Source organism: Seriola aureovittata, chromosome 13 (genome assembly GCF_021018895.1).
Source record: "Seriola aureovittata isolate HTS-2021-v1 ecotype China chromosome 13, ASM2101889v1, whole genome shotgun sequence".
Taxonomy (NCBI): Eukaryota; Metazoa; Chordata; class Actinopteri; order Carangiformes; family Carangidae; genus Seriola; species Seriola aureovittata.
Window position 1 is genome coordinate 22788003 of NC_079376.1, and position 22236 is coordinate 22810238.

The following is a 22236-nucleotide window of genomic DNA, read 5'->3' on the forward strand; positions in this document are numbered from 1 at the left end:
ACAGTGGTATAGAAGGAGTCTAGAGGGCCAACCTCCAATAAGAGGCTTTATGGGTGATCAAACCGTAACAACTTCCTGAAGACATTTGATTAATTAGAAACATGGGCAACGATGAAGTTCACACCAACGCAAGTCAAGGGTCCGGTTCAGACCAGGCATTAACATCCATCTCAGGTGATCAAGTGGAAAAGCTCTCAGTTCCGCCAGCTCCCAGGACGGAGGTGGACCGCATTTGGATGTGGTCTGGGCCACACTGGAGGGCGGCCTACTCAAATGAAGTCCTCTCCCAGTCTAATTAGTCCCACCACAGACTCATTATAAACCAAAAATATTTTACTGTTTCAAATGGCTAAAACCTTATTTCATTGGCTTAAAACATGTTTATCTGAATATATTGCAGGGAAGTGAGATCCAATCACAAGTGATCACTAGAGATGTATTCTGATGCAGAGAAGCAAGGTGGAACGTGACCAGTAAATTCTAGCTCCAGGTCCCGGCTTATCACGTTTGTTTGCCCCGCACGCTTGTGGCCTGACAGATGTGCATCACTCGATACTGGGAAACTTGAAATACTGGAAACATTTACATTCAGAGGTAGGGAGACCCAGCACTAGCTGACAACGCTGCTACGTCTCCACTACTGAAGGAGAAGATGGTGATGCATTTATTACACAGAAAAACTTCATCACGCAAGTGTTCAGTGGTTAAATACTGCACCGCTGGACTTGATTCTTTGTCAGTACGCCGACAGAATGTCCCGATGACAATGACCACTCCTCAGTGTACACAACCTGTACCGGGACGTTCTCGGGATATCTAGAACGGGGAAGTAAAATGGATATTGCCCTAATGTGGATCCACTGGTTTGGAGGCGGATCCAGCCCAGAGTCAGCTGCTTTCTGGTGTAAAACAGAAGCATACGGCAGTGCTGAAATATTTTATTTTGAATCTTGAATATCACAACAGAAAGGAGTTCCCCCTTTGTTCAGTGCCTGCTATCAATCCTATACCGTTGACAGTGTTTGGCTCATAGCTGGAGCGTTGGCTCATCCTTCCTCAGAGGTATGTCATATTATTGGAATTCCCCCTGATAAAAACCTCTGTGTATATGTTTTGATTTATCCCTGTAACCAAAGCATCCAAGTCTCTCTTGGTGGTTTTGGCCATTTAAAGCACATTTCTCACACCTCAATCTAAAATTTTCCCAACCTCTGAGAATAAAACACCAGCCAAGTTAATTTATCAAGTCCAGAATATCTATCATTTAGGAGGATAGAGAGGTTCTGTAGACAGATAGTTCTTTTTTGGCATCACAGTGGGTGTGAATGTGCTTGTGTGCATGTAGATCTACATTCCTCCACTGTTCCCCCCCCATCAGCTAGCCCATTTCAGGTCAAGAGAAGAGCTGATTAGGGGTCCTGGCAGTGAGGGGATTATCACGCTGGGTCAGACTGTACTCCGCTGGTGTCCGAAGAGGAATGCAGGCAAATCAACCAGCGAGCCTATCAGTCAGCCAGTCAGTCGGTCACGCACAGAGTCATCCAGTCAGTCATCTGCCAGTCCTCACATGAGATTAGCTTGGCTTCCTATCAACAATTACTTTGTAGGATCTGCATGTTTTTCTCAACTCACACAAACAGACACACAATCACTCATATTCAACATTATCGTCATCTGAGCTGGATGTCACTGAAGATAACTTAGCTTCCTCTCATCTTGTTGACCTGTTTTGTCTATATTTCAGTGACAGGATACATTCTGTTTTGGCAATTACAGCTAACAGACCCTGGAAAAGAGTTTGGTATTTTCATATGGGGGAAGAAAGTCCCCCTCAGGGGGGAGAGGGGTCAAATGTAGCACTCTATTTGGTGCTGAGTTACAGCCGTAAATCAAATTAGTGTAACTGAAACGTTGGGAGTTGGAGACAACAAAAGCTGAGAATGACATCAGGGAGTGAGGAACGCAACCGTGGAAGTCTAGCAAGTGCTGAACTACCAAAACCAGCAACGCCTTCACATGGACACATTCACTTACATAGTTAAATACACACTGTTAATGACTAAACCACATAAGCAGATGTACTGTAGATAAAGTAGTAGTTATAGTTTAGTTGTACAAGGTAACAATGAAATTAATGACAAGTTGCTCAGTCTAAAACCTTGTCCATAAGTGGTAGTAAATACCTCGCCCATGAGGCTGAGGTACAGTTACTACACCCACTGACCTAATTCCAATGTTCACCCCATCACTGAGCCCTCTGAAGCTGTATGAGCTAAATACCTGGATGCATAAGTTTTTGAAGGCTCAACATGTTTAAGGAAGAAGACAGCACTTTCTGAGCCAGTTAAGTTTCCTCTGTATTGTTTATTGGAAGTAGTTCATAGGACTTTAGTACATTTAGAGTATTTACTTATAAAATGGGAAGGTTGACTCTGGCAGCGTTTGGTTCTTTAAAATTACAGTAACTGGTTTTTGTCTTGTGGGCAGCACAAGCTGTAAACACAACACTGACATATCAAATTTTAAGGACTATTAACACACCCAACAGACACAGCGCCACATCGGTATTCGTTTGCAGTTTTGTTTCTGGCAAGCCGATGAATGTAAGTCCAGTATCCACTCGCTTTCAGCTCTGTATTGGTCTCCACCAACTCCTGAGGCTTGAATCAGCATGTGGACCACCGTGTAAGGAGATAAAGTTTAAAAGAAAAATTCAACAGTTTATAAATTCCAAAAAATATATTTTTAAAATAGGCAAAAAAAAAAAAATCAAAGACTTCCCTTTGTAGTGAGTCAAAGAAATTGGGAGAGGTGAGGTATTTGGACCTTTGAATGGCCCTGTTTTGATTCTGTTCTTATTGTTATGGTGGTATACATCTCTCTAGCAGCAAAAACTGAAATAGCCACAGACACAGGACCGCTCACAGAGTTCAGCACGCCTCATCCAATGCACAAGTAATGAGTTACAAGGAAGGTTAAAACTGCTATTGTCATAAAAATTTTGCATTTGCCATCAGGGCAAATTGGGCAGCTGGTCCTTACAGGGTTCTGATAAAATCTCCACACTAGACAGGTAAAGAGGGAATGTAAAAAGAAAATAGTCAAAAAACATCAGCAAGGCTGTCTGGACTAGTCTGAAGCTCAGTGTCTAGTATGACCAGAGACGGACCTCCCGAGGGGGCAGTTACTAGTTTTCTGCCAGGTTTGATGAGCACAACTTTTCCACTGAGCATGCAAACAATTCCTTGTCAGTGTCTCAAAGAAACTTGAACAATACATGTCATCACATTACTATAACCGTTGATCAAGTTTACCATCAATAAAGGCAACTTTGAACAGTTACGACAACTGACTGCGTTAGATATATAAAAGATACAAGATGTTTTTCATCATGTATCATGCTAATACCCAATAAAAGGCTGAAGACCAGCCATGTCACCTCATACAGTATTATTGAAGTCTGCAGGTCTACCCATTTCTGGATCCCATGCTCTTTGCTTATAGAATGAGAGTGCACTTCTCAAGTACATTTACTATCATGTATCCCCACCTCACATCCTTACATCAGACACATTTTAACTTTCACAAAGCTGTTAAAGTTAACTGAGCAACAAAAATATTTTTCATAAGAAACTTGAGCCAAACCTCATGTCATATGACCTATAAAAATGGCAAGCACTTTGATGGATGGCACATGGGGGACCTAGAAAGGTTAGTCAGTTTACATGACCAGGAACTCCAGCCTTATCAAAAATCAGCACGTTGAAGTCGTTTCCTTTTACAAATTAACTTCGGCAGGGCTTTAATAAGGTGCAGCTTTAAGTATAATACTCCTCACTTATGTCTCATAATGCATCACTATTAAAGATGAGTTAATTAATTTGTTAGCTACTAGGGGCAACACTACTACATTAGCATTAGCGAACAATTTTCTAACATCCAGCAGACGCACAGCAAACGAGTATTTACTTGTGGTCAGTTTTTCTGGCCATATGCTGAAAAAATAAGTGAAATATTTACTACTGTTTTAGCTTTTCACTTTTCACTATCGTCCTCACTCCTGAGAAAAATATGTAGCGTGCAGTCAATTTATCAGAAGTTACTCACTGAAAACAGTTTCCTTTTTCTGTTGGAAACATAACTGATGTGAGCAAAGTTTTCAAGAAAACCAAAACAATGAGCTAAAAGAGGTTTAAACACTTCCATAGAGCTGAGGGGAACTGCAGAGTTGGAATAATTATTTGTGGGTTTATCACTACGAGTGACCCCTTTCACATTACACCTAATCATATGATCCATTGTTAATATAAAAATATTAATTAGTGCAGCTTTAGCTTATCAACTTATTAACCCTGAGGTTGTGGGATAAATGAATAGCTATGTGATCTGTTTTGTCCATTCAGTACTTACAAAATATCTCAACAACTTGTGGCCAGATTGCAGTGTATCTCAGTATGGATATTCAGACAATGATTTTGAAGTTGAGGATACTTGTGTCACAAAAAATAACAACATTTCATTCCCATTGAATTTACTGAGTTCTGCTTGTGCCACAGCCAGGACAAACCTCACATTTAAGCTCCACTGCTGCTACACATCAAATAAATGACACAAAGTATAAAGAATCAAGTGTAATTGGAGGGTTTTAGGGCAGAAGGTGTTGTGTGCTGTACAGGTTGTCAAGCCCCTCGAGGCAAATTTGTGATTTGTGATATATTAACAAAATTTAACTTGACTTGACTTGACTTTAAGTACCACATTAATTGCGGAGTTAGTTTTCCAGGGGACGCCATCCTTTGCGATTCCAAGCAGGTCACCTTTCCAAGCCATTTTAATGTAACTGCCTGTGCAAACACCTGCACTGTAAACTCAGTGGGCTTGTGTGTCAGAGCCAAAAACACTAGCGGGAAGCCATCTCATGACATTTCCCACCCACTGGGGGTGACAAGCCATCACTGCAGTCCTTTGAGTCCCGGGATGCAAAACCTATTTTCCCTCAGCGGGACACCACTTCTCTCTCTTTCATCCGCCTCGCTCTGGAAATGAGAATGACGTTCCATTAGCGAGGGGAAAGAATTCCCCACCTTGGCGAGTGAGAGGTGCAATGCAGAGAGCCAACTGCCTAAATGAAATTCCAGTATGTGATGAGTGGGAAGTGAGAGGCTTGCTGAGTAGCTAGGCTTATGCAGCTGCAGGCTAGTGTCCTGTCCAAACCCCCCAAAAAAAGCCACAATCCTCTGCCTCTTTTCTGTAGACTGCTGTATGATTTGAAAAGATTCAGATCCATAACGATAGATGCTTTGGTCTCAGTTGAATAGCACATTTTGTGGGATTATACATGGCTTGCTGACTGGTAGTTGTGTGTCTCCTATTGTCTGCCTGAATCTAGCTCCAGACACCTACAGCACTTTCTCACTTACATAATCAGATTGTCCATCTTGCTCCAAAGTAAACAAAGGAGACTTCATTCAAACAACAGCCCGGACCTTTGGCTGCCAGTAAAGGAAAGGGAGACTCTGCAGCAGATATGGGAACAACCCAGAGGAAGTGTGTGTGTGTGTGTTTGTGTGTGTGTGTGTGTATTCATGTTTGATCTCCCAGGAATAGACCTATTACTCTGAGTAACGTAGGTCTCTTGTTGTCAGGGTGATAATGTCTTTTCCTGCCTGGCTTGAAGATGAAGGCTCTTTTATCTGTGCAGCCACTGGAAACCTCATTTCCTGGTCCAGTTTCGTTTCCAAAGCCTGAGTCCACTCACGGCCCTGGCTGCCAGCACTGACTCTACAGGGAGAAGTACAGAGCACCGAGGCTGTAACGTGGATGGAGAAAAGAAAGTAGGAAGATGTAGATGGAGATAGGCGGGAGCAGGGATAAACGGGGAAAACGTATGTCAAGTTCTGATCATTATTAATACACAAGTATTGATCTGACCAAGACGAATCCAGAGCAGAGATAATTTGCCACAAACCACACATCTGAACTCAGTGTGTGGGTTGTGGGTTTGTGTGCCAGACAGCACATGTGAATAACAGTCTGAGGCAGGCTCAGCATCACAGGGTTAATGTTCCCAGGCTTCTCCAATGGCTAATATTACTCACATTGCAAACATCACTCCCCAGACACTTAACAGCTGCTTTTTGTTTGTCTACATTTGCTTTAGAGGGAGTGTTGTCTCACAAGTCAAAACCTGGCAGAAAACCACACAAAGCAGAACAAGACTGATGCTGTCTCAAATCGGATACTTGTATCAGTACACTCACATGTAGCATACTGTGTACAGAGTATACACCAGCAGCGTGTGGGGACTTTTAGAGATAGGCAAGCAGAGCCGAGACCCCCCCCCCCCAAAAAAAAATCAGTGTGCGATTCAGCTTTTTACTACAAACATATGGACCAGACCAACTACATCTCTCTTAAATTCAGCGCCTGTCCTGTGTCACGATTTTGTGCCGCCTGTTTTCCTGTGCTGAAATTCTCTGCTGCATCTTCACCTTTCATCTTCCTGTCTGAAGAGGTTTTAGGATTATTCTTCTGAACTGACAGAAAAGATATCAAATGTGCGGTATGGAGGACAAATATCTAAAAATCACTTCTACCAAGAAATATCTACATTAACTGACAAACACACACTCCAGTGACAATGCAGAATCCTGTATTTTCCATTCTCAGTGTTGTAATCATACCTGGCTCATTGTGCGTACTGTAGTTGAAGCACAGGGGAGACACAAGGACTTCGGTCTTGAGGAGTTGTAGCTGTAGTAGCTGTAGTTGTAGTTGTAGCTGTAGTCGTAGCTGTAGTTGTAGTTGTAGTTGTAGTTGTAGCCGTAGTTGTAGCACAAAATAGCCTAAAGGTCACACACATCGCACTGTATGTTCACAGCTACACTGCTAACTAGCTTGCTAACTCTGCTCCCGCCTCATCACCGCTCTCTCTGAATCTCTCTCTCGCCTGGTACTTACACAACCCACGTACGTTAATCCTGAAAGGAGCTGCGCTACTTGTGTAACAATATTCTGTCTCAAATTTACTGCAGTTCTTGCACAGAGATGAGAAACTAGTGTAGATTGCTCCTTTACTTACTACTGCTTCCTATTTGCGTGCAGGTTTAGTTTCCACACATTCTGCGCATGCGTATAATGAGGGCAATATCATAACTGATCTCAGAACGGTAGAAGCTGAGTCAAGGACCGCTTGACAAGCTCACTTTGGCTATAACTTCTTACCTGCTTGTCACCCATCATTCCAGGATTATCCTCAATGCGCATGCGCAACCCCCCCCCCCCCCGCCCCTCCAAAAAAGGCTGCTGTCCTCTAGTAGTTCAGTGTGCTAGCATGCTAGCATTTGCTAAGTTTACCTAAAGTGCACTCCGCAGCTGTACAGCTGAGGTTGATGGGAATGTCACAAGTATTTAACCTGATGTTAAAGAGAAGGTTAAGGGATCTCCAAAGTTATCAGTATTGATTCTGAGGGGTGCATGAATGTTTATATCATATCCAATTGTTGGGACTGGGCTGGCGGGCTATTAGTGTCCACCCTACAGTTAGTAGCAAGTCAAATATGAGAACACACTTTAAACTCTTAAGGAAGTACAGAAACTACTAATCAAGTGCAAAGTACTAGATTACTTAAGACTTCACCAAGTGCCCATGTTATTGACCAGCACACTGAAGCAGAGACTGCTAACTTTAGAACAAGACTGCACTGATGTTAGATGAATGTGATCAGTGCAAAACATAGTTTGTCATGATTAGCAAAACCAAAATCCCCAAAAGTCTGAGCTTTGACAGTCCATTAATGAGCCGATGACAGGTCGCATCTTTGCGATTAATCTCATCTGCAGATCGGTGGTGAACCTCTGCCATGCACGGGAGCTGAAAAAGAACAGGCACCAACATGTATGGCTGTAATTCAAATGTGGCTTATTTATTTATTATTACTGTTGAGAGGCATACATTACAGTGCAAACCATTCTTTGGCAAACGTACAATACAATACAAATGTCATGACAGGTACTACTATATCCACATTGACCACTGGTTAAGGGACAGTGTAGGTAAAGCATGTTCAGTCTTGCAGAGCAGTGCATTCCATTGACATTTGGGAGTTTAAGGGGAAATGAAAAAGAGAGTGAACCATGATGAAAACAAAAATGAACTAATACAACAGATATATATGAATCAAGACTGGTAACAAAGAGAGCTCACAGTGCTTTGGCAGCCAAACCTTGGGCCGAAATGCATTTAGTCTGTTACTGAGACAGAAAGAGACTCACACACTCACTCATTCACAGAGTTTATGAAATTACACCAAAATACTAAATTCAGTAAAACATAAACACATCAGACAACATGATGTTACTGGTGTTGTTGGAGAAGCCACAGTCAGAATGCAACGAAGGAGAGAAAAATACACAACTGTAAACACACAGTTTGATGTACAAACCTGTCCAGTATATTCAAACATGCGATATGATACCAATTTACCAGTGCGACTGCCAGCCCCATAATCCATCTGGAATCCTGAATGGAACATTCCAGAGAGTATTATTTCTGTTTAGTGACAGATGCTTGCTCAGGACGTTACCACATAAAGAAAACAATGGAAAGGAACACTGCAGCTGCAGCCGCTTCGACACAATTAGGAGCAAAGCAAAACAGGAAAACAAAAAACGTGACATTTGTTACACTAAGTGAGCCAGTGCATGGGGTACAGTGAGCGGCGTTTGTCTATGTACAGTACTTGTGGAGGACCAGCTGACAGGAGTCAGTGGAATAAATCTGTCTCACAATAGCAACACGTTGAAGACTTGTTTTGATTGACACTGTATCCCAATCATCAGCACCCATCCCCCAACATCACCCTTGCTTCCCCTCTCATATGGCTTCCATTACAGTGGAATGAGGGTCAGAGGGCTAGAGAAAGCCTGCGCACCACATATGCTCTGCTGAATGACGTCACCCCCGCTCTCAAAATCTTCAACACGGCAAAGAAACATGAACAGGCCGAGCGTTCCCTAACCTACATCAATGCTGAAGATGATCCTCGCAGGTGGAAACGTCCCAAAAAACTCAACACACATGAGTAAAAGCTTAAAGAGAGAAAAGCGGACGCTCGACTAAAGGAATGCATGCAAGCGTGTCCTTGTGTAAACTGGGGCTAAGAGAGCAGGTCCACAAAGGCAGAAAAGAACAGTCAACAGTCATGGTAGCAGTCCTTCAATTGTCTGTAGTCTGTGGACTAAGGATGAATAAACATGAATAAAAAAAAAAAAAACAACTATGAGCAGGTCAGAGGGAGAATACTGCTGTGGTAGAGTTCGCAGTACCAAAGGCTAAATCCTGACCTCAATACGACATTCATACATAGTTTCATAGATAGAACATGTGCTATTTATGTAATATTAGAAGTTACTAAATCATTTTTCATACATTTGGCTTTAGAAGACTGAGCAAAAAAAAAAAAAAAAAAATACCGGGACAGTTCACAACATTACAGTGGTAAAAATGGAGATTCTCTCACTGCTTTCTGAAAGCAAAATGACACTTGGAAAGAAGCACAACAGTGCAAGAGCTGGATCGAGTGTCCTGCAATGGGGAGCGCCGTGCGGCTCCACCTCACTCAAGTTCAGGACAGGCCAGCAGAGACAATAAGTACGTTTACTAAAAAGTTGTCCAAGGATAGAGGAGCAGTAATCAGTAGACATTTCTTTTGCATTACAAACATTTTTGTAGGGCTTCACATTATCTTCATATGTAAGCATTTTTTTTTATACAAAAAAGGGACAGAAAAAAAAAATACATATTACATGATATAAAGCACCGTGGATTAAAATGAAGTAACTCTATTCATAAAGTCTTTTAGTTTGAATAAAACAATCCTCTCAATTGTGATTTATCATTAAAAGGCATATACTGAGTGTATATAGGTTGCTTTGTATACAAAAGACAATACTGAAGATTTGTATTTAGTGATTAAATCATTAATAAAAAAAAAAAGGGGGGAAAATAGCACCAGTTTTCGGCATCTCTAACCTGAGAAAATTCTGTGATACAACATAACGGCTGCCGCCTTTCAATCTACTTCCCTTTCCCGCTTGTCGACGGCAAACTGGCCCCTGCGTTTTGTCACCAAGTGTTAGTCGCAGGAGAGCAAACACAGTGGCTGTTTGTTACACTTCAGAGGCCTCAGTGGACTCCAAGCGAGGAGGAGAGATTTTGTCCGTCTTGTTTACAATCCACCCATTCATCCATGCATCCACCCATCGGTTCAGAAATAAATCCATTTAGTGATTGCTGGCTTGTTGCCAAAGGATTTCAAACTGAGCCTCAGGCTGCTGGTCCTGGAGGGGGCAAGAGGCCAAAAAGAACAAAAAAAAAAAACCCCAACCCCTCCACTGATCAAAGAAAAAGAATACAAAGTGAAACAAAACAAAAAACTGAGGCTATTGGGTCTATCGAGGCTATTGGTGGCTGCGGATTAGCACACCTTCAAGAGTCTCATCCTCTCTCTGGATGTCTGTGTGTGTGTGTGACTTTCAGACACTAGAATGTGTTTGTCAGGGGGGTCCTGAGGGTTAGTCGTGGTGGGTGTTCGCTTCTTGTCGCTTGTCAACATCTGGCTGTTCCAGGCACACCGGGCAGCAGGCGCCTTTTAACTTGACAGGCCGTTTGCACTTGGCCGGTGGACAAGACTCCACAAAGCAGGTCACCTGGGCATCCTGGGGAGAGGGAAAAAGGGGGGCGGGGGGGGGGCAAAGAAGGGGCAATAGGTCAGTTTCCTTATTAGATTAGATTAGATGAAATGTTCATGATCGCTGGAGGGAAACTGGCCAGCTGCAACCAAGACATCGAGACACAGCAAAGAAAAAAAAATGTATATAAAAAAAAAAAAGAATAGAGAAACTGGGAGATATTAGGTGCAGCACAGCCAAACATCACAACAGTATAACAGCCTATTTTCTATAATAACTTCACCGATAAAAAAGGTTTTAAAGAATGATTTCAGTGTGTGTGTTCTGAGTTCAGCAGTTACTTTGTTTGCACTGCCTCGTGCTTTTGTTGGGCACAGAACAGTAACTGAAACGTTTTGCTCACGACAAGCCTCTGTGAAGGTGATGGACGACAGGGCTGAGCAGAACAATGAAGGGCTTTGTTTCACAGCAACAACATGATGTGTTGAACCGAACTGTTCTTTCCCCAGACAGGCTTTCTCATTGTGCTTCCGCCTGCCAAATTTAATTATTACAAAAAAAAATCCTCCAATTACAGGGAGGCGCGGAAGGTGGAAGAAGATAGTTTTGGGGAAGCCAAAGGGGGGAGAGAGAGAGAGAGAGAGAGAGAGAGGGAAACACAAAAGAGGAACTGACAGGTGTGTTATCAGATGTGGTGAGCAAAATAAACTGTGTCACAGAGGGCTGAGGAGGATCGGAGGCAGCCAGGTTTGGCACGGGTGCTGCGATCACCTGTGCCAGCAGTTGGCATCGGAAAAGTGTCAGAGATAAAGAATGAAAGGCAGAAAAGTGGCCGGTGCACACAAACACACTGTGGGGAGACACCGGTGCCAGGAGGAGGGCACTGCCAAGAGGTGCTGGAAGAGGTGAAACAGTTGCGAGAGTGCCAGACAGAGAGAAAGTGGGGCATTTAAACTGGGCAGACTGCTCGCGCAGACATGGTGTCCTCAATGAGAAACACAGAGAGACTCAAACATGATCAGCTTTTCCGTGTGAAACATGAGAGGATTAAGTGTTTGTGCGGTGCGTAAACCATTCGCTCTGCGTATTGATTTATATGTTGAACATACTCTGCATTCACATATGGAGCAGGAGTCCTTTTTCCACCGCTCTCCATCTGTTCGCTCGCGTCCCTCGCTATCAGTGCAGTCAGTCTTCCTCAGACGGGCTTCAAGTCTTTTAATCTGAAAAGATACAAGGACACAGACGTTCGGTCAGAGGAGCGTTTGTTTCTGGGTACATCAAAACCTCCACATGTCTCTATCCGCTGCAACAATTATTTTGACACATGGACTACATATACATGAGATTGCCCATAATGTAACATATATGTGCAATATGAACTACCAAGGGATACTGTGATATGAATCCAACTGAATCCTAACCCAACACTCTCTCTCTCTTTACATTTTCAACCCTCTGAAAACACTGGACTTTTCTTACTTCAACCATCCAGCATCCAAAAGGCTGTGGCTGACCAGAGGACAGGGTCAGGATGCTGGGCCCCATCCTGAGGAATTAACTGTACCGCTGACATGTTAATGGAAAACAGTCTGTATGTATGGGGCTTTGACTGCGTCTGTGTTTTAGCCTACAGCACAGTTTCCCTTAAACAGACATAGCAGGCGTGCAGGCAGCATGTGCAAGCAGGGCGAGCAGGACGTGTTTAAACTCATGGGACTGTTTTAAATTTCCTGGGAGGGGGAGAGGGATGCTCAACTGTAAATGTCTCAGATTAGAGTTTTAGACGCTCATCTTCCTCCACATAAAGAACGTATTCTATTCACCCCTTTTCAGTAGTAAAAAGGTAAATTACCTCCTCTTTCTGCATAAGGATTACACCTCCCGTGACAACAACGTCTGCCTAAACCTTCTCAAATAAAGAAATGATCATAGCAATCTGATCAGATCTAATATCATACTCTTAATCACATGTCTCGTTTTCATGACACTGAACTCCATCTGCTCTCCTCTGGTCATTTGTCAGGTAGATACAGAGAGTGTGGCGGCAGCTGAATGTGTTGTAAAGTACAGTAGGATGCTTCAATTACCATCAGAGACTGTATCTCTGCATCCTGCCCCCTAATGCACAGATGCAAACAGAGATGAACCCCTACGTGTGTGTGTGTGTGTGTGTGTGTAGATACAGACACACACCTGCTTTCGTAAACTTGTAATCGTCTTCTGCATGTCAGAGACAAAGTCCTGGAAGTCGGTGACTGAGGGTTCAGTGCTTTTTTTGGAGGTCAGAGTAACATTTACTGGACTTTCTACCGTTTCCTCCACTGGGCTGCAAAGACAAATGTGCACGCATAGAATTAGGTGAGATTTCTAGAACTAGAGTCTTTGTAAGACATACAATACATATACATAAACATATACATATACACATACATATACAGTACATCACATAATAGGAGTCCTAAAGTCTTACTTGAAACATTCTGAACTTCAAACAGCTGAATTCCCACACAGAAATGTAACATATGACATATATCTCTCTATATCAAGAGCCATGTTGTTGATGAATCTATATTATTATCACAAACAGTATATACATCCTCTAGTTTTATGAAGATATAAGTTTGTAAAATATATGAAATACCCATAGTAAAATTTGTATTTTTACATAAATTAAAAAAGTACCTATTCATTTTCCTATAGTATAGCAAATTGTGGCCATATATGTTAACGATATATATTTAATTTATATATGCAAGTTTATTAAAACAACATACATTTCGGTTTTATATGTTTTTTGCTCACTAATTTCTTACTAATTTTTAACATGAATATCTTCTCATTTTGGGAGAGTGAGCTCAGACTCTTGGACCCTACTGTTTATGATATCAACATATATTGACAGGCTTTGGTATGGATGTATTTTTAAGTAACATATGTCTACAATATGACACTTGGAACATAAACCTACATATAGGTATGAGCTAGACTTATGTCAATATATGAAATTGTTTCAATTTCTAATGGGTTTAATATATAATTTCTACATATGTTTTTATTTTATATGTACATATATTACATTATATATGGGTTAAAGTCACACAGAGAACAGCTTTGGTCAATAGACTGTGTAGAATAAGCATTTCACTAACATCGCAGTCACATATCGACACCACAATGTCTTTCTCTAGGCCGTGTTACCTGTTCTCCTGGATGCTGTCGTCTGGTTTATTCTCTCTGTAGCTGTGCTCAGCTGATCTGCGTCCCCTGAAGTGGTATGACAGGGCGTTGAACTGACCCTTGGTTCTGCAGTCTGGTGGAACACAACACAATACACTGCAGTTCACTAACAGAGGAACAACCGATCGCAGAGGGTGACAGGAGAAGGAGCTGTTATTGATTTACCACATGGAGATTCAGAATCAAGTTATATTTTCTTCTTCAATATGATAAAACAACAACACTGAGGACATTCAGGAGCTAAAAGAACAAGACAAGGTGAAAACCTAGTATATGACTGGACTGGTTATGGTCAGTGTAATTGAGGACATTGCTGAAAACTGTTGTGGAACAGCTGTAAACAGCTGACTTCATCATGGCCTGTTTGCATTCTGCATAGTGTCAACTGGTTTCAGCTCTTAATGTGTTTGCTTCTCTCCTCCTCTCTGTGCTCACATATACAAGATTTTAATTCACAAAGCTGTTCTCATTTAGATGTTTTTCTGTTTCTGTTGTCATGGCAACGGAACAATTTGAAACTGAAATGCGGCCCATTGAGATGACATTTTAAGTTGCTGCTAAAATCTGGATTTTTATAACCACAACGTTTTCTGACAAAATCACCAAACACATCAGTTAAAGACAAAGACTGAGCTGTGATTCTGGCTATATTTACTGTAAAATGATCATCACAAAGTTAGAAGCGACAGAATATCTTTCTCTCACACAGCGCACAGCCTCCATCTGACTCTCTGCCACTCACTGAACACAGTAGACAGAGAGAAAGAGAGGGCGTTACTTACTAGTTACTCTCTTCTAAGTCGCAAAGGTTTGTCCAAAAATTCACTAGATTTGTCACTAGGGGCTTTTTTTGTCTGTAAATCTAAATCCTGCCAATTCATCTTGAAAGAGCAACGGCCAATGGAGAAACTGCAGCTTTGTCATGCAGCATTTGACTGACCAATGGAACTATGATCACTCAGTTCTACCAGTCAGTCAGTCAGTCAGTCAGTCAGTCAGTCAGTCAGTCATGGGCATTTGTGATTATAAGGCTGGCCCCACTGTTGCAGTCCGGCCAATAAAGGAAACGACCTGTGCAGGAAAATAAGTTCAATCTTCTGTTTTAATGTCACTGATGCACATGGGTATGTACACGAAACAGGAAAGCATGACTGCTGAAGCCCCTGTCTTTCTGCTTCAAAGTGCTGACCCAGGACTCTGAGGCTTACTGTATAACCGAGCCTCCCTCTCACGCTGCAATCACTGTACCCAGATCAAAGAGAATGAAAGACACACACAAACAGAGAAGCCTGCTCACGCCCCAGCACACATCTGGGGCACGCTGAGCATCAGCGAAGAGCATCGAGAGACAGCTGATAATAAACCCGAGGAAGGACGGATGAATGGATCAGGCCGCGCAGTCAGGAGGGCTGCGTCCTTATCTGCTCGGCCTCAGAGCACCTTTGATTTACCAGACAACAGTCTGTAAAAGACAAAGACTATCTAAAAACAATGAGACTTCCTATCTCACGCTGACAGATACGCATTAGCACACAGATGTACGCTCATACCCTGCTGTGCTGCAAACACACACACACACACACACACATACGGCAAGCTCTCAGCAGTGTCCTCTCTGTTAATTGAGCCAAACACAACTGTGAATCTGGCTGCAGCTTTACTGACAGACAGACGAAAACAACTACAGTAACTCCTCCACCCCCCCACCCCCCCCTCCTTCTTCTTTCTGGCAGGATATTCTCTGTTTATTAGCTTTGCTCTTCTCTTGTACATTTTGTCGAGGAAGGTCGAACGCCGGGCTCAGTCTTTGGGATGAAAGGAGAATAATTAAGAGGCACCATGTGTTGCTTATTAAAATGTTTTTTTTTTTTTTTTAAAAATCCCTTTACATTGTTTTCTACAATGATAATGAATTATCATTTTCCTCAAGCTTTTACATCAGGCAAGAGTTCATTTATCCCAAATGCAGCACTATATACATTATCCATTCACACATTATACACTGTGGCATTGTCCATTAGAAAACACGCACACAGTTGAATCAATATCTGAAATGAACTTGGTGTTACATTAACATGACACGTCAAGTGTTAACTGTGTGGAACTGTATTGAGTCCTGTCACGCTGGTGGCTGAAGCCCATTCATGTGATATCAAAGGTGCTTTTGGGTAGAATCTTGAACACACACACACACACACAACCATGTGACTTCTTACATGACTTCATTAGTGTTCAAATGTAAAAAGGCAAGGAGGCTGAGGCCGTATGTAAACGGACTACACTGTAACATTAAATACTCTGTAATATACATACTCTTTTGTTCGTTCATATTTTGTCTCAATCTTTGTGTTGATAAACCCTATTGTTTGTTTTTGCACCAATAAACCCCCCCACCCAAAAAAAACCCACTTAGCTGACTGTGAATTTTTCATTTGTCAGCGCTGATGTTTTTGATCTGAATCTTGTGCATTTAAGGCAAACCTGAAAAACAGGTAAACGTATATAACGCACACCATATACCTTCTGTTTATACAACCATTGTAAATACATTTTCATTTTATCGCTATTTATTCTATTGTTATTGTATTATTATTAATATTCTATTTGAAATGATTTTCCTACTTCTATTGGTATCTGTCTTGAATGTAAGCTGCTTGAACACTCTAATTTCCCTTTAGGATTAATGAAGTGTTATCTTATACAGCACACATAGCACTTCTCTACCATACACACACACTCACACACCACTCATACATTGGGGGCAGTTTTGGATTCAGTATCTTGCCCAAGGACACTTTGAAATGTGGACTGGAGCAGCTGGAAATTGAACCACCGACCTTCCGATTAGCAGGTGACCTGCTTTACCTGCCCCAAGGCTGTATGTGTGATAGTGGGCAGTAAATGGCCACGTTTTGTCACTTAAAATCCAAAGACAGTAGAGGAATGACTACATTTTCATACTTCCAAGCTCAGTGTGAAGATGCTCGGTGTTCAGTCACAGTCGCTGCGTGGCTCACAGGTCAAGAGGGTTCATCTAAAACCTGAGATTATCCCTTGTAATCTAAGACGCTTGCTCATTTCACGTCTGATCATATTTCTAAATAAATGCTACAAAGCAAACAATCACTCTAAACCCTCATGCTGGTTTACTATAACAGCGGGGGGTGCCTCTTCATTCACCTCCTTTTTTTGCTTTGTCAGCTGCACCCACGGGCGGAATGTTTAAACATCCCGGACCTAACTCCAAATACCATCTCTTACCCCTGCAATTAGCCGGAGCAGTCTGTGAAAAGCACAACGTTCGGCTCTATGACGAGAGTTCAGGAGGAGGAGGAGGGGGTGCTGATCCAGCAGAGCAGAAATGCCATCATGACATCTCATGGCATTTGACTTCAAACTTTATTTATTAAAATCAACCTCTGACAGACGCTGACGCTGTTTCTCTTTTTCATTATGAGGTGCTCCAGCTTGATAAAAACGTTTCTTCCTCCACTCGGCTGTTCTTTGTGGTTTGATACGGAGTCAAGCAGCGTTTACACTGAGTGAAATCCAGGAGTTAGGAGTGCTGTCAAGCAAATTGTGGTCAAAGAATAACCCTGTTCCTTTCAGAGAGGGGGCGGGGGTTCTAAATTGCAGCATATAACCAGTGATTATCGTGAAGCCGAGCTGCCTCGAGGGAGATTTTGTCGAAGGGAAACAAAAGGTGAGGATATTGTACGGCTTTAATTCTACAGAACAGCCCCAGATAGTGGAGCAGTGTGAGCTGGTGATGGAGACGTCTCCGCAACTTCCTGCGCTGTTAAACTAGGTGTTCTTTCAACATGGAAAAAAGACGCAGGCTTCAAAAACCAGCTGAGATGATGAAAGATGGAGCTGCGAGAGGTTATGGTGTTTTCAGAACACGTCACTAACACTGGATATGGAAACACAGCCTGCACATCTTTTTATAGCAGTTGTGACTGACATCTACGGCTAACTCGTGTAAACTGATACTAGCATGAACGTATTCTTTGAAAGGGAGGCTTATTGAAGCTTTTGTTGATACCAAGTTATAGTTAGTGGAGTTGTATTAGACTGCTTCATACTAAGAGCTCTTACTAATTATCCGATCTTATGTATGTGAATGGTTTTGAACAAACGGCACATTTTTAAATAAATGAAATGAGCAAGAAAACACTTTTTCGGTGTGAGTTATTGAGTGTGGACAGATGATATATAACACAACAGTGTCCAAACAGAAGACATCGGAATATTTTGCTTATCTGACTGTGAGGACCACAGAAAGCAAAAATAATGAAAGTAACCTGGTAACTAACGTCCTCTCACCTTCACAGCAGTCCTGCCACATGCGCAGGTCAATCTGAGGGATGTCGTCACAGCTGCCGTAGCCGTGGGGCAGCTCCGCCACCCTGAAGACGTCCTGCTGGATGCGTGTGATGTTGTCCCCGTTGTCGCACAGCACCCGGGTCAGAGAGGCCTGCTTCAGCTGGGTCAGCTGGGCGGGAGTGAACACACCTGGGTTTTCATACCAGAATCTGTACAAGAGAGGGGTGGGGGGGGGTGACTTATAGATTTCTTGTCACCTCTCACTTTGACACGATGAAGAAACAGTATTGTATGTCTTAAGTGTTACATGATTCCTTAAAGCGAGACTGTCAGAGGTTTAATACTATATACTATTGTTGCACTTACCGACGAGGATCAGCTGAATGTCTTAAGCTCAATTACAGAATTACCGCCTTGCAACTGTATCCCTCCACCAACCAGCCAAGTTACAGGAAACATGGTCACAATCTCTCCTTCCTCAGTTACAGCATTGAATTAAGTGTTTTTGCTGAACATTATGATGTCAAAGTGAAGTTGACCTTTGGGTATAAAATGTCATCACTTCATTTTATCCTTATAGACATTTGTGTTTAATTGTGTCATAAATAGTGAATGAATTTCTGAGTTATGGCCAAAAACATGTTTTGTTAGTTAACAGTGACCTTTGACCTTTGACCACCTAATTCTAATTCCCTCAAGTCTTTCCTGAGATATTGCGTTCACAAGAATGTGACGGACGGACAACCCAAAAACACAATGACTGCGGTCCTGGCTGGTGCTGACGCAGAGGCATAAAAATGTAATTCATAAACTTAAACGATCCTCTCGAAAAATATCGCTAAGAAGCTTGAATCATTATTATAAACTGGCTTCAGTTTTTATCACGATAAAATAGCCGACCAGCAAGTCCCCTTGAAAGTGACCGGCTGGGTGAACTGGAGACATTCCTTCATGTCATCAGGAAATGTGTTGTTGAGTGGTGAGATGAGATGATCTTACTGTACCTGTCACCGTCCCGCAGGCGTTTGAACTGAGTTACCAGCAGGCACATGAGGGTGGGCCCCAGTCTACTGCCAGGAACCAGGTCTTCAGCCATCAGGGCAGGGAACAGGTCAATGTTGAGCGGAGTGCCATACAGCCTGCCAACACACGACAAAGAGTCAGGGACCATAAATTGTGACGATAAGGTGCAGCTGAGAATCATTATGTAACACAAGCTTCCCTGAGGTAACTCAAGTGTTCATAGATATGACTTTAGCCCACAGTTAGCTGGTTCCATTAGTTGTATACTGGTCTCAAGCCACATTATGTAAGACTCTAAAAAATATGAATAATAATCTTGAGTCTACAATTACCTCTGTAGTTTCTCTCTGACACTCGGGTTCTTAATCTCATTCCTCAACTCGTCAAACGTCTGAGCTGAGGTCAGGTTACAGAAGGTCCTGTAATCATTGTACGGCGGTATCCCATGATCCCTTCCTCTCTGTATATTCATGGCAGCCAGGTCCAGAGCCACAGCGTGGGCCATCGAGAACAGCCTCTCCGTCAGCTCTGTGTTTAGCAGCTGTGTGGACACACGCATTTTACCGGCGACGCCAAAGAGCCCGCGAAGCAGGGGGTCGATGCCGCCCTCATTCACGATGCGGAACGGGGAGAAGAAGGCCCGGTGCAGCGAGATGTGTCCCTGGGGGATGGGCTGGAATTCCTCATCGAGCCTGTAGAGTATCGGGTTGATGAGGGTGTGACCGAAGCGGAAAGCAGCAGTGGCGAAAGCATTGAGGATGCCAGCGTTGATGTTAGGGTTATAACCGGCATACGACTCCATCATCTTCATGCCCGCCTCACCCAGGATCTAGGAGACGGGAAAAGGGATGTAATAGTCTTGTCGTTATCAACTTGAGCAACAATCACAGAAACAGAGATTAAAGAAAGACTGTTACCTTTGGCAGCCAGTGACTGTAGGTGATGTGCTGCATCTGGGCCCCCACTATCTTCCTAGCCTCGTGGTAGATGGTGTCCCCGTCCCAGTGGGGGTTCAGCCTCAGCAGCTCTGTGGCTATGCGGTTGTGTTCCCTGAACCAAACCGTGTGCATGGCGGTCAACCCGAGCTGCTCGTTGGCGCGGTGGTCTCCTGCTAAGAAACAGGGAATTGGACTCTCGTTCTCGTCCCTCATACACTCAGTTGGCGGTCCGGTGGCAAACGGCAGAAGAGGCTTCCCTGTTCTCTGTATGATGCCCTGCCGGAGCAGACCCCTTTGGCTCGCCAAGTCTCGGATTTCCTCCGATTCATGTCGCGAGCTGCCGTAGACGTTTGAAGCATCGATGTAAGACGTCAGCTGGTTGATTTGCTCTCTTGGATAAACGCTGTTCATGAGTAGAGACGTCATCCCGCTGCCGCACACAGGGCTGGATCGGACAAAGAACATGCAGCGGGCGCCACTTCGCAGCTGCCGTGGGTCGTTGGGGGGGAACTGGATCGGGAAGCACGGTGGGTCATTGGTGCAGACCTGAGTGCACAGCTGGCCGTCGGAGAACCGCGACTGGCTGAGTGCCGCCACCGTCGAGTCCAGGTCGTGGTCAAGGAACTGACCCCACTGCATCAGCATGTGAGTGTAGCGGTCGTCGGGGGTGATGGTCTCGGTTCCGATCATGGTGGTGGACACCAGCCTCGGCAGCGGCAGCCTGAATCCATTATGCAGCCGCTCAGTAGCGCCTCTCGGCAGGTTGAAGCCATTATCATAGACGGACTTCAGGAGTCGCTCAAAGGCGGTGAGCGAGGCGCCCCACATGGGGTGCTGCAGGTTGTTGCAGGTGCCGTCGTGGCTGCGGTACTTCTGGTGGAAGCAAATATCAGAGCAGTTGTTGAAGCGGCGGTGGGCCGTGCAGCCGGACAGGTTGGCGATCACATCCAGGAAGTGGGGGGACACCAGGTCATTGTAGCGAAACGCTGTGGAAAGGAAACATAAATTCAACATGTTAACATTAAGATAAATGTTCACAGGCAACAGATTTATGAAAATAATGAAAAAAATTAATATTTGATTACTAAAAAAACATATATATATATATATACATAGACATTTGTACATATTTGATCAAATATTTTTATAGCACTCAGACTGGAAAGAACCTCTCTGTTTCACTAACCTGCCCTGACTCGCTTTGATATGTGAAAGCACCAATATGTAGCCTCAGTGTGAGTGTGAGTGTGTGTGTGTGTGTGTGTGTGTGTGTGTGTGTGTGTATGTGTGATGTGTTAGCAATGTGGTGTTCTGGTTATGCATGTCTTAAGTGTTAAGTGTGTGCCCTCAACCTCATTGAGGTATAGGTGCGAGTTCCTCTCTAAAACTCCCCTCTCTCTAACTCTCTCTCTTTCTCTCTCTCTCTCTCTCACACACACACACACACACACACACACACACACACTTATTGGTGTGTCATGTGGCTTTGTATCTGTGTGTGTGTGTGGGTTCAGAGGAGAATGGGGAAACTGTGGCGTTGCCCTCCCAGATGAAGTAGAGCTACAATAAAAACAGCTCATTTGTTTCTGCTGACGGGCAGAAATCTCTCTGTTAACTTGGTTTGGGGCCAGTGCAACAATGAACATTTGGTTGTTGGCATAAGTAATGAAAACACTGTCTCTCTTTGTTCCTATTTCACAGAGCTCTTACCCCCCCCCCCCCCCCCAACACTGTTTTCTACCTTAGTCTTTCCCTCTTGACAACCTGCAGCTCTTCACTCCTATTTCACCTTTATGAATCGATTTTATATCTATAGGCTATATACATTTATAGATCTAGGAAAAACTTTCCAAAGCACCACATGAGACATCATGTATAATTACAGACTCTATACACAACTGTACACATTTGACCTTTTGAGCTGTTAAATCTAACCCTCCATTACAATGAGTGTTTTCATGCTTTTCTTCCTTGGACCACAGGGGTATTTTTCCATGCATATGTGAATGCAAACAAA

General features: G+C 43.2%; 1 protein-coding gene across 2 annotated transcripts in view; it reads right to left on the minus strand.

The window, feature by feature from the left end:
• Positions 1 to 7904: 7904 nt before the first annotated feature.
• The window catches only part of LOC130180045 (peroxidasin), a 58063-nt gene continuing 43731 nt past the window's right edge, over positions 7905 to 22236 (minus strand). For both annotated transcript variants that reach the window (XM_056393337.1, XM_056393336.1), the window contains 8 exons: positions 20199 to 21205; positions 19614 to 20110; positions 19263 to 19397; positions 18259 to 18467; positions 13894 to 14005; positions 12889 to 13021; positions 11802 to 11915; positions 7905 to 10719 (listed from right to left, as the gene is read on the minus strand). In XM_056393337.1, coding sequence (XP_056249312.1) covers positions 10576 to 10719; positions 11802 to 11915; positions 12889 to 13021; positions 13894 to 14005; positions 18259 to 18467; positions 19263 to 19397; positions 19614 to 20110; positions 20199 to 21205 — 2351 coding nt within the window. In that variant the 3' untranslated portion in view covers positions 7905 to 10575. The remainder of the gene's footprint in view (positions 10720 to 11801; positions 11916 to 12888; positions 13022 to 13893; positions 14006 to 18258; positions 18468 to 19262; positions 19398 to 19613; positions 20111 to 20198; positions 21206 to 22236) is intronic.